Source organism: Buteo buteo, chromosome 12 (genome assembly GCF_964188355.1).
Source record: "Buteo buteo chromosome 12, bButBut1.hap1.1, whole genome shotgun sequence".
In the NCBI taxonomy this organism is placed as follows: Eukaryota; Metazoa; Chordata; class Aves; order Accipitriformes; family Accipitridae; genus Buteo; species Buteo buteo.
In genome coordinates, this window is record NC_134182.1 from 12,144,451 (window position 1) to 12,157,537 (window position 13,087).

The following is a 13,087-nucleotide window of genomic DNA, read 5'->3' on the forward strand; positions in this document are numbered from 1 at the left end:
GAGACGTTACATTTCTGAGGTAATTCTGAGATAAGCTTCACACGGAGAGGACGGATGATGTTTCTTTTTCCCCCGGTACACTGGTTACATTTACTGATTCCAATTTTTATGTGTCAATTTCTATTTTCTTGGTGCCACCACGTGGCAAAAATATGTATTACCATTTCACATGCAAAAGCCACTTCCAGTCCATTCTAGAGAGGCCACACATTCTGCAACAGCTGTACACAGAAAGGCAATGTCACTTTATACCTGTGTAAGTATACGTGAATACTGTGTTTCACTTTCAGATATTACAAAGGCTTATTTAGACAAAATAGGCTGAAAATAATCAATGGCAGAAGACCAGAGGCATTTGTAACAATTGCACCATCCTTATCTTTGAAGGGAGCACATTGTTATCCACGTGAAATACATAATCACGGGTGTTTAAATAGCTGAAGTGATTAGGTTAAGGTGGGTTTTTATTGCAACATACAGTGAATACTCACATCTCGATGCTAAACATACCACCCTCACAAAGTAGCTAGATTAGAAAGTATGGTACAGGTAGTTATTCATGATTTTGGGGGTGTTTTTACTGTCCTCACAGATCCTGAGAAGGCATATACTTTTAGGAAAGCATTTGAATCAGCCCTGTCATTATAAAGAGGGAATCAGTGTCTCCCTGCCAGCTTGCAAAAGCTCCAAAAAGAACAGGACACAAAATTAGCTGGATCTACCCAAATCTAGTGTAAGTGCCCAGCAGAGAACGAACATTCATTTGCTTCCTTCACAGCCATGCAGGGTAACAGAGAAAGGAGAAAGAATAGCAGACTGCTAGGAACTAGCCTATGTACATTTACGTTCCCAAAGAATAAGATGCCAGTTAAAAACCAACTCATTCCCGTTATTCCCTCTCCTGTGCTGTACAGATGCAATGTCAAGGACTGCACAGAAGAAGTTGCAGGTGCTGGCTACACATCTCTTCATCCATCAGGAACACCTCCACCCACCCACCCACCCACAAGTACCACCACTATAAATTTATTAATAACCCCCACTGTACTATCTGAGTGGCATCAAGGAAACAGGGCAGAATATCATACTTTTCTAAGACTCCTTGAATTTTTTCCTAGCCTGAAAAGCATGGATACAAGTGGGCGAAAGGAAAGGATTAGCAGTCATCTGAGGTAGCTGGATGAGTAGCTAGTCAACAGCAAAGAAGCAAAAGTACTTGGAGGAAATGTTAGCAAATGTAAGTAAAAAGCTCAACCCACTCTAGTTTAACAAGTTAGTATGCATCAGTTGAGCAAGTCACATCCAACATATGCAAGAAAAGCTTTTCACAACTTCAAGGTAAACATATTGCCATAAGGATTACCATGGATTCAAAGCCAACACGTTTAACCACTGCCACAACTCAAGTATGCATGCATAGTTACTGCAGCTCAAATGATGCATGATAGCCTGACTTGTGTTCATGCCCTAACAGTTTGAAACTGTTTAATCAAGAAAGCTTTTTGAAGCTGAAACTTGAACTGTCAGTTTAAAACTGTATCGTGGCAGCCTTGCACGACAGTGAGAAGACAGAAGTGGTTATGATGAAACAGGATATTCTTCAGAAGACCATAACTAAATGGCACACAAGTTTATGAAGAAGTCTATTAACAGAGAAAGAATAGATGGGCTTTCCAACAGAAGGACTGCCAGCACATTCAACATCAAGAATGAAAAGCATTTTGACAACATGGGCAAGGAAAGATAGGATGCTATTGAAAAGCCACAACAAGCGGCAAAGCAGCAACCCTACTGACATCACTGGGACTTGGAAAGAAAGAGGTGGGTTTACTTTTGCCAAAAAGACACTTTGAACAAAGGCTATGCACATATCTTGGCCCATACCTCTAGTTTTCATCAGTAACCTATCCGTTATTTTTTGCCAGGCCCCGTTAAAGCAGCTCAGCAGATAACTTCCATTCCTAGAACTGTTCAGAGGGTCTGGATCACTGCTGAGCATCATACTGAGATGCAGCAAAGGCTTCTGCTTCTGTGTGCTTTGGTACATTAGCATTTAAGTTCAGATCTAGAGCAGCATAATGCAACTGTGCTATATACCATCAAACAAAGCCACAATTCTAATCTTACTCATTTGATCTGTGTGGAACAGAAGCACAATACACAGACCCTGAATCCACTACAGGAAAGAACAAATCTTTTCCTGTCCTTCATAGTTTTAAGCCATTGTTGGACAAAATGCAAATATATGAGGTTACCACTCTAGATTCTCAAGAACTAGAGATGGAAGGAGAAAAAAATTGTTCCCTGACTGACAAGGTGCAAGGAGACTCCGCAGAAATTTGCATGTAGTTGCATCTGGTCAGTTAACAACAACAGCTTTCGCAGACATATATTGACACACCAAAGTCTTCTGGAAGAAAAAAATAAATCCTGTTCTCCTCTAGCAGTGCAGGCATGTAAGTTTGTATGCACCCTTTAGCTAGGAAAGGAGAACAGTTTAGCAGAAGAAGCAAGAGGCTGTGAGCCAAGAATAGTTCTAATCCTGTTGTGACTGGGAAGTTAACCTGAGTCTGCCTCTCCCCATGCGTAAAATGGGGATAATTAATCCTCACTTAACCATGTAAATTAAATAATGTTTCAACAGTGCTGCAAGTGCCACATATTAATTAATGTCTAGGTAATAAAAAGGAAAGAGGCAGAAGTGGAGCACTTTGCTACTTACCTGCAAGTCGAAGGTTGTGCTGCAATTTTAAAAGAGGAGATACTGGGCACTTGGAAGATGAGACCCTAAATTATTATTCAGTCTCAGAAAGAAAGATTTCTCTCTCTCTCTCACATGCACAGCAGCTATCAAGCACATGAAAGGCAAGCACACATCGTTCTGCATTTCATATCACCTCTTTGCAACACAGTAAGCTGATGTTAACTAAGGAAATGCCACAATACATATAACCAAAGGCAAACATAACGGGAAAATGCATACCTTGAACACCTTCCAGAAGCAGATCAACCCCCTTTCTATAAAAGTTGAAGGCAGTTTCATAATCTTCTTCCTCCTCTTTCTTCAAGGCCAGTTTTATCAACTCGCCTGCTTTCTCCAAGTAATCTTGTTTGCCAGGCTTGGGTTTTAAGCTTCCAGTAAACAAACTATGGCTCTCCCTCTCTCCTTCGGGTTTGCTCCACTCCTGCTGAGGTGCCACTGTGCTTTGTACTGGGGGTTCAGAAGTAAAGCAAAGGCCAAGAGCTCTACTGGGAGAACTTTGGTTGGATGCCATTCCATCATCTAACTCAGCAAGAGAGTCTACATCAACTGTTAGAGAGATCAGGTCGCTGTCACTGGAGAAGCCTGAAAAGCACAGTCAGAAAGACATGCATTACTCTAGATTTCTCATATACCTCAGGAACCACCAAAATTCTTTATCCCATCCAAAGATTTTAGCTTTCTTCTCACTTATGCAGCTTTCTGAGACTTTGTGGACAGAAATTCCCTGCACGTAAAGCTGTCTTAAAAATTATTTTTTAGTACCTATAGAAACATGTTCTTTAAAATTAGCTACAAACTCCACAGAGCAACTGGTCTTCATTTTAATACTGGGAATGAAGAGACCAACACCTAACACCCCACTTAAACTTTCAAAGTCTGCTCACTGTTGGGCTCCAGGAAATTACAAAACTAACCCCTTCTGTGTGAATGCTATTAGAAAAGTCAATCAGCAGGAGCCAAATTATTGTTTCAAGAAATCCCAACATACTTTTTTAAATCAGTAAGATGAAGCATCCCAAACCCAGTAAATTAGGAGTTTGAATTAACACAGTTACTGTCATCTTATGCATCACACAGCACTAACCCACATCTACCATGTATAGCCTTCTTTCATTGCTAACATGTGGTAAAATTAATTAGCTTACACCTCTTTCACCAAAATTTGAGCTAACACATTTTATTTTACATTTGCCATAAGCTAAAAGTACATATACTTACTGCAGGCTGACCACAGCAACTTAGCAGGGTTACTTGGAAATAAATGGCAACAAAGATATTTTACACACATACCATTTCTGTAAGGATTATCATCCATGAAAAGCATTCACTCATAGTTATGACTTTCTAATAATTTAAATTCCACAAATGTAACAGAAACAACTTCTAGATCTCACCTCCACATTCTGATTGGCTCGTAAGTGTCACATCATCAAGCCCACTTAAATCCTTTCGAACTGAAAAGGACAAGAATGACAAAAATGTTTCTGACATCCTTTTGTACCACAGATTAGATGTTTGCTTGCCATCAAAATAAAAGGGCATGACCCTACTACAGGTAAAAGTACATAATATGAAACTGCTCTTTGACCGGCTATCAGGGATATCCATTTGGTAACACACCATTAAGATTGTGATAGTAGTATTAGATTTGCCATTTCTCATTGCCTCCGAGGTTAAAAAACAAAACACAGTTGCTTGCTTGGTGGGGGGCTAATTCAAACCTCAGCACTCCAACTCACCTAATTTCAATAGCAGCAGCACTTTAATCCCTATCTCTCACTGCTCAGATGATTTACAGCTAAGGAGACTTAAAACAGGAGAGCCTTCAAAGCTGGGACCTACACACCAAGAAAAAAAAAAAAAGCCAGCTTTCAGTTTCAAAAATGTCATTCCAGAATAGTACCCTGCATGAGACATATGGAGCGAGCCACGAATTTGGCAGTGCCACCTGGATATCAAGTAGCAGTTTGTTTTATCACCTTGGCACATGTATCCACTGAGGCAATAAAACAGGCAACAAGGTCAAGACATTTAGCTGTTTGTACACACAGAGAAAGTAAATTCTGAGCTAAAACCTGATGCTTGTTTTCTTCTGTATTATCGACAGTCAAGAGTTTATCCACATTACCAGGTAAAGTGTTCTGACTTATCTTTAAAAAGTATGCAGCAGCAGCAAGGAGCTGACTCAAAGGCAACTAACTCGAAATTTCTTCTGATTTTGCAACTACAGAGTTAGAGGGAGTTTACAATTTATGGAAAAGGAGTAAGAATGCACTGTAGAAATATTGCTTTTCTAAAAGCTAGCAGTTCCTTTAACGTGAGTGAGAGGAAAAAGACACAAAGAAGAACAGATTACCAGCCACTCGTCTGAAAAGCAAGGGACTGTGATACTTAGTGACTCAAGACTACTTGAGAGGAGGGGACAGGGTGAACGGAAGACAATGCTCCTGATCTTTTCAGAGGAGGGACATAAAGCAAAGTATCCACGCAGAGAAGAAAACTGCCTGTGCAGCCCCAATTCCTGCAAGAAAGAAGGCAACCTCACAACAGAGCAGTTGGAGGAAGACAGAAGATTCATTAATTAGCTTATTAATAATGGGCCATTCACATGCCCAATTTAGGGACAGCAATGTCAAATTTGGGTGTGGAAGACTGAGAATTTGTGAAATAACATTTAGAGGAGTCAAGTTATTTTGCTCAGTGACAAGAAATTGCTAGCTAGGGAATGTATAGGTGGAAGCAGAGCTGACTGACAAACAAAGGGTGCAGACAGAGAGAGCGAATGGAAAAGCTGGGGGTCTGTGGGAAGGGTGTGCTGACCACCCAGACTAGATGAATTAGGGCACATCCACACAGCACATTTTAGACAGACCCAAGCTCTCCTCCCTACAGTCCAAACAAAACCACGTTTGCTCTTCTGTTGCAGCCAACTTGACCAGAAATGAACACAGCTAGCACGGTACAGAGCCTGAGCTAATAAACTTTGCTTAAGGTCAGGGTTAGAGTCCAGGTCTGGCACCACACAACCACGGTCATGGGGCTTCCAGTCAGCCCCAGGGGTAGGAAGAGTCTGAACCTCATATGCTTATTTCTGGGAAGATAATGTGAACATGGTAAAACGGGGCGGGGGGGGTGTCAGGAATAATAAGATGAGTTTGCTGGTGAATTCCTTGAAAGAAATCGGTGATTGGTATAGAAAGACTTTTGGAGGGGAAGTTGGACATTTGAACATTATCCCATGTACACAGAGAGGAAGACAGTGACTGTCAGGAATATTAGATGAGTATAATGATGCTGAAATTGAATATAAATTCCTGTACTTGTCTCTGCCTTGTGCAATTTCACTGGGTATATGAGGAGTAAACGCATTTTCCAAGAATTGGTGGAACACCTGGGTAACCTGGCCTCTTGAAAAGCACGTTCCTATGAAAGCATGAACTGCCAAACTGCATTTACAAGCAAGATATTTATTGCTTATTCTGGTTTAAAAACATTTCTACTACCATCAGTTTTCATTTTCTACCCTTAATGTGCACACCTCTGCAAAATGAACTTTGTCCGAAAAGAACAGATAAAAGTGAGAAAACACAACCCACCCTTACAAGCAAACATCAGCATCTGTTAAGGAATGGGTTTGATACTTCTTAGTACAACAGCTTGAACGAACAGTGCCTACGTGGAGGCCCTTGAATGCTCACAAAAACTAACACAGTGAACTAGTCACAGTTAACTGCAATAATCAGACTCGGAAAAATTAGATGCAGGCAGGATGCCCTGAGGAGAGGCAGGGAGAGGACTCGGAGCCGAGTATTGCCACTGCCATCTAGAGGCCTTAAAGACAGATGTTTCCTTCTGTCCCTAGTCTCTCCCCCCGCCCCACAATTTGGTTTCAAACATAAGAAAATATGAGCTGGAAGACATATAGATTTTTAGAAAACATAACTTCACAAAACAAGTCACATTTGGCATCTGGAAATCCTGTGCTCATAGTTGATATAAGTATCCTCTAAAAGCTCTCCAGCACGATTCAGAAGGGTATCAAAGATTTTTTCTACTTTACAGCATTTTTTTTCTTTTCAATATTTTATCTTACATAAAAGAAGTGGTGGTGTTCTAAAAATGAGGCCCTCGTGAATAAAGAATAGAAATGTTCATATTAAGCATTTTTAGAAGCACTTTTTCTTTTATAAGGCAGAGTGTAAAGTGAGCACATTGTCAGAATCTGGAATGTTAGATTTCACAGAAATAGTGCCCTTTAAAACTAATCACTGGTATTTATCATAACTACCCTCTGAAATTAAACAGCTCTATACCTTTCCCTTCACAGAACAAAATATTGTCAGGGCATTAGTTCACTAACATCATAGAAGACATACAAAATAAAATGCAAAATGCAAAACTCACTGCCCATGTAGAACATATTATACAACTAAGCACAAAGTTACTGACATAGAGAGATCCCAATGGCAAGTAATACAACCTCAAGCAAAAACTAAACAAACAAACCAACCACTATTAGAAAACACAAGCAGTTCTTGTTATTCAAGCAGAGTTTTACCAAAGCAAGTTCTATGCCAGAAAGACCAAAGGAAATTCAGCAGTTAAGAAAAAAAACCCTCCCAAATAAGCTTAAGTGGTTTTATAATAATGTGTATTTATGCATGAGTGTAAGACAATTCCAAAGGAAAATTTCTAGGGTTGGAAGAGTATTTCTTATAAGTCACAAGGACCCAAGCATAACTCAGAAATACATAAATATCTAAAAGATTGCATGGTACTTGGCAGATGATTATACACAGAGATGCTTAAGCTAGCTCAGCCTCCAGAGGCAGGCAAGAAGCCCTAGCACAGTATTTGTTTGGGCTGACTCACGCTACCTTACAGCTATATTATTATTTAGTGCAAGTGAAGTGCCACTAAAATTACTCTACACATAGTATCCAAGCCAGCATGTGCATCTTTACACTGTGCTAAGAAAATACAGTCACAGGAAAAGGGGCACATCCTTTTCCATTGGCATAGCACAACCAGAAAACATGAGCAAGTTAAGAAAGGGATTTCCAGTTTTCAATTGAACATAGCACACACTGGCTCTAACACACAACCTCTCAGACTTTCAAGAATAGGGAGCTCTTTTTAGCAAACAAAAACTGCCAGCATTTTTTCTTAAGAGATTTAAACAACTTGCTTGTCTCCCCAAGCCCTGCAGAAGGCTTTAACATTCACCGCTCCCATATGCTCAATCCAGAAGACATACTTTAACTTTTAAAATACAATACCAACTCTCTTCTGGATTTTACTAAGCACGGGAAACATGGTGACACCCAGAGCATGAACAGCTGAAAGAGAACCCACTCAAATGTATGGGGCACTTCAAATCTTAGACCTATTTTTCATGCTCCAGGCAATTCAGACAGTCATCTTTGTATTTATTTATCAAACTCAAAATGGTTTTAAAGTTCTCTGCGAATTTTTACAGCTTGAGACTTGGTTCATGATTAGTAGCAAACACTACCACGCTGTTTGCCCAATGTTTTGGAAGCAGGCAGGATTACGTACATTTAAACCAGAGGGTTCAGTTCGGTTAGCACCAAAAGCAGTTCTTTTTGAGCAATAGAGCACTAGGACTTCTAGAATAGACCAGACAAACTCCCAGAAAACTTCCTGTTGGAAGCAAACTTCCAGCAGTGCAGATAGAGCTCTGCTGAGCCCAACTTCTCTTTTGTTAATCCCAGCTCCAGCATTTCTGTCATACCAAGCAAACAGAAACTGGATGCCAATACTCCTACAAATACGGCACTTGTCATTTACGTGCTGCTTTAAAACAGATCACGCTATAAGGTTACATGAGAAAAGAAAGCAAACCTTCGGAGCTGCAGTCAGACAGGTTGTCAGTCAAAGAATCGGACAGAGGCTCAACAGGACCAATCAGTTCAGACCCATCATGCACCTCTCCACCCTAAAAAGAAAGAGGGAAAGGAATTATTTAGCTGCTGTGCTCTATGGAAAGTCTCATTATATAGAAGTGATAGTCAAAATTAAATTTCCTCATCAGTGAATGCTCCATTACTTTAGAGTTAATGCATTTAATTAAACCATATAAGCCTGCAAAATTAAACAAGGTCTTTTAGTTTGGTTGCCACAGACAGTCTAGGTATCTAAACAGTTAGCCTACTGCAGCTTCAGAGTCCTGAACCATACAGGCTGCAGCAGGTCTGCCTGCAAACCCCAGAGTTTAACAGAGAGAGAACAGCAATGCTCCTGCTCTCTTGTGGTACCTACAGTCTGTGCCCTTCAGTGGTGTTCCCAAACTCAGCAAGTCCCTCACGCAGGAGTGTTAGTCCATCAGACTAGTCTCCCACCCATGACCCACTATCTTGAGTTCAGTCGTAGTCGAGCCTGGACAAACAGGGAAGACAAGGCCATCCCAGCATATAAGGAAGACATCATTCCCTCCCAAGCCTGAAAGGAATCAAAGGTAAGTGAAGTAACAATAGGGACACTTACTTGCACTAGAAAGCACCTAAACATTTTGGGTTTTTTTAATCTCTGCTTCGCATCTCAGGTGCACACTTTCCATGCAACTTTAATAGAAACTGCACCATTTCCAAGGCAGTGTTATAAACGGGCATTGCTAACCTGTCTTGAACTAGCCTGGTGCATTTTCACACTAGCCAGCACATTTTTCTGGAGTCTATAGTACATAGTGTGGTGGGTTGACCCTGATTGGATGCCAGGTGCCCACCAAAGCCGCTCTATCACTCCCCCTCCTCAGCTGAGGGGGAGAAAATATAACAAAAGGCTCGTGGGTCAAGATAAGGACAGTTTAATACAGTGATAGCAAAGGTCGCGTGCGCGAAAGCAAAGAAAAAAAACAAATGATGTTATTCTCTACTTCCCATCAGCAGGCGATGTCTAGCCGCTTCTCGGGAAGCAGGGCTTCAGTACGTGTAGTGGTTGCTCCAGAAGACAAAATGCCCCCCCTCTGTCTCCCTTTACTTAGCTTTTATATCTGAGCTGACATCATATGGTATGGAATATCTGTTTGGTTAGTTTAGGTCAGCTGTCCTGATTGTGTCCCCTCCCAAGATCTTGCCCTGCCCCAGCCTGCCATTGAGGGGAGGGCAAAAATGTTGGGGAGACAGCCTTGATGCTGTGCCAGCACTGCTCAGCAGTAGCCAAAACACTGGTGTGCTATCAACACCTTTCTAGCTACTGATGCAGGGCACAGTGCTATGAGGGCTGCTGTGGGGAGTATTAACTCCATCTCAGCCAGACCCAATACACATAGATACACACAGCACTCCCTTCAGTTGTTTCTAAGACTTCATTGTCCAAGTCTCTCTCTCCATTGCTATTTGCACAAAAAATCTGAAAAGGAACAAAACCACCTGTGAGCAGAGCTAAAGGACACGGTCTGAGCTGGTGACTGATCAAAACCTAAGGCTTTCTTAGAGGAAAACATGATACAACATCAGCTAACGAGCCCTAATTATTAAACTTGCGTAACTCCCCTTGTAGATATACTTGCTCCCACAAAAAATAACGTCTTTCTAGTTTTATTCATTCCCCTGCAAAGCCAGAAAAGGTCCACTGGAAGGCTAAAACTAATACTTTTGTTAAGCAAAGGAGGGGAAGAGAAGTCTGAACAAATACCCAAAACCACAGAAGTATTTCCAAAGAACTGAAAAAGCACAAATGCAAATAAACTGAAAAGTCAAAGATTCTAACTCAGTCTCCCACTCATTCTTGCCGCCAAAGCTTAAAGAAAATTATTTCAAGTATTTTAAAGAACTCTGCAATAACTGCATCACTGCATCATGAACACAAGTGAAGATTTTTAAGCTTCGCTGTAATTTTGCTTTTGCAAATGTATCATTTAAACATACTTAACACATTAATACACTTAAGTCCCACCTCAGCCAGATGAGCATTTCCTTAATTCCAGGGAGTTACCATCATGTTTACATATAGATTTATGCTCCTGTGTTTGCAGAATGTTGGACTAAGCTACTGAAAATAAAGAGGTTTGAAGGAACTACTGAAAACAAACTGCTTCAGATATAATAAAGACAAAGTCCGAACCAATGTATTGTCCTGAAATATGTTTTGGAAGAGTGGTTCTCACCACACTGTACAAGCAGCACATTTGACTAGTTATATGCCAAATTTGTTATCACGGACCTTAATCCATAAGAGGCCATAAGAAGAGTCTAGACAGTCTTCCTTCCTTTGGTTGGAAACTATAAACATCTACATGAAGTATAGAAACAGTAACAATATTTTTATTACTTCCCCACTGAACCCCCGAATTTAACATCACAGGTTTTGCTCATCATTCAATAAACAAACTCTAAATCCCTTCACCCGAAGTTCCTGTAAAACTTCCCACTTTGTAGAGGTGTGGCACAGGGGTTTTTTTAAAGCCACATTTCTAGAGTGAATGGAAAACTCCCAGTCACTTCACAAAACATGTCGGATCAGCTCACTGTCACTCCGCAGTTTATAAAGTAGAACAGAATCAGCACTATACTTTATTCATATCAGTAAGAAGCAAATACTTCTGCAAATACTAACAAACCTTAAAAAACTCTTCAAGCTGTTTGCTGTTATAGAGAGCAGGGATATTGGCAGAAAACTGCAACAAATCTTCAGCACATTGCCTTCTTTCTTCTATCACAGTTTCATCAAATCGCCCTGGAACAGACACATAGATTTACAGTTTTAGAAAAAACTACACATTTATTTTGCAATAATAACTACCACAAAAAAAAAAAACAAGACAAAAGCAACCTTCTGGAGACAACGCCCTGAGTCTATGAAAGTCATTCCAATGCTTCAGGAGAACATAGCAAATCTTCAAACTTCCTATTCTCAATTGTCCCTAGAGTCCCGTCTTCTGCAATCCACTCGGATGATGAAAGCTGGCAGCTACAACAAGAATCCTTTGCCCTCTCATCGTAAGAATATGTGAGGCAACAGTCTTGATTAGCCAAGAGACACTAACGGATGTCCAGTGTTATCTAACAATAAATGATACTTGCACAATTTGACAATATGCCACTCAGTGTCAGCCTTGATTACGGCCCAAATCCTGTAAGGAGCTGAGCAATCTTCACGTATTCTCAAGAACAACGCACAGTATGAGCAGATAGTAAATGAAGTATTGCTAAAAGCCCCCAAACAGATCCTCAATTCCAAGGTGCCATTTATGGAGGAGACAAAGTATAGGGGAGATAGTGAAGCCCTGCTACCAGGCACTGAAGCTTTCCTCTGAAGTAGTTCCATACAGACAGGGTCTCATCTCCCTGAGGTAAGCAGAGCTGGGAAGCAGCTCATTTACTAAAATGCATGACCCTTCCCTTCTCCATACCCAGCACCCAAGACATTCCAATTAGAAAAAACATATTTAAAAAACAATCCCACAGTTCACCTGAAGAGATTTGCTTCTCAGGAGAAAACCCTTGGATTGCTACCTTAAATTCACATTCTTCACAATTGCACACAACTTATTTTAGCTTTTCATATCAACATCACTTTGTTGTTGAAACAGTTACAAGTTTACAAAAGGAAAAGGGCAGAGGTTAACAGTAATAATTGGAGGAGAATGAAACAGATACTGGAACAGCTATACAGAGGGAAAAAAAGGACTGGGAAGACAAGTTCAAGAAACAGTATTGCTGTAACAGCATGACCAGAAAAATAAGAACCACCTGTGACAGCTCTGTGGCATTAACCTTTGAAGAGCACAAAAGAAACATTGAATACAGAAGCAAAATTCATTTATACTCAGTGCAAGCAAAAAAATAATCCCAGAAGAAAGTATCAAAGCAGGATTCTTTCCAGAGATTCTTCAAGTAAATAGCTCCTGCCCATGTGGTACCGGAAAAAAGAAAATAAAACTAGAAAGACACACACATACTCACAAGATCACAAACAAAGCTTTTGGAGGTTATTTTTCCATGAAAGGAAAGGAAAGACATCATTGGGCTAATTTTCAGCTGGATCAGTTCCGTGACTTGTTCACCCTGCCCTTTCAGCTGTACAAACTTTAGCAGCCATACAAAAGAGTGAGCAATAAGCAAGCAGAAAGAAGGCAAAGGCAATGCTACCACATTGAGTGGTAACACTGAAATCAGGCTCTGTTAAACTGCACATCAAACTTCCTATGTCTTCAGAGCAACACTGGTGGTGCATTAGGGCTTTTGCTTCATTCCACACAAAATAGAACATCACGAAAAAACAACCTCCCTCAGCAAAGCACAGCAGCATAGGCCAGTTAAATGAATCTACAAAATAACATGAACACTCTTATAATGAAAG

The 13,087-nt window shown here is 40.5% G+C and overlaps 1 protein-coding gene across 11 annotated transcripts in view; it reads right to left on the bottom strand.

Moving 5' to 3' along the window:
- The window catches only part of RPS6KC1 (ribosomal protein S6 kinase C1), a 93,543-nt gene that overhangs the window by 63,640 nt on the left and 16,816 nt on the right, over positions 1–13,087 (bottom strand). For 9 of the 11 annotated variants that reach the window (XR_012652467.1, XM_075042673.1, XM_075042672.1 and 6 more), the window contains 4 exons: positions 11,346–11,461; positions 8,630–8,723; positions 4,159–4,218; positions 2,984–3,346 (listed from right to left, as the gene is read on the bottom strand). Coding sequence is in view for 10 of the 11 variants with exons in the window: in XM_075042673.1 (XP_074898774.1) it covers positions 2,984–3,346; positions 4,159–4,218; positions 8,630–8,723; positions 11,346–11,461 (633 nt within the window). In the remaining variant the exon portion in view is untranslated. Of the gene's footprint in view, positions 1–2,983; positions 3,347–4,158; positions 4,219–8,629; positions 8,724–11,345; positions 11,462–11,557; positions 11,577–13,087 lie in introns of those variants that run through there. The other 2 variants (XM_075042681.1, XM_075042679.1) reach the window with 2 other exon arrangements.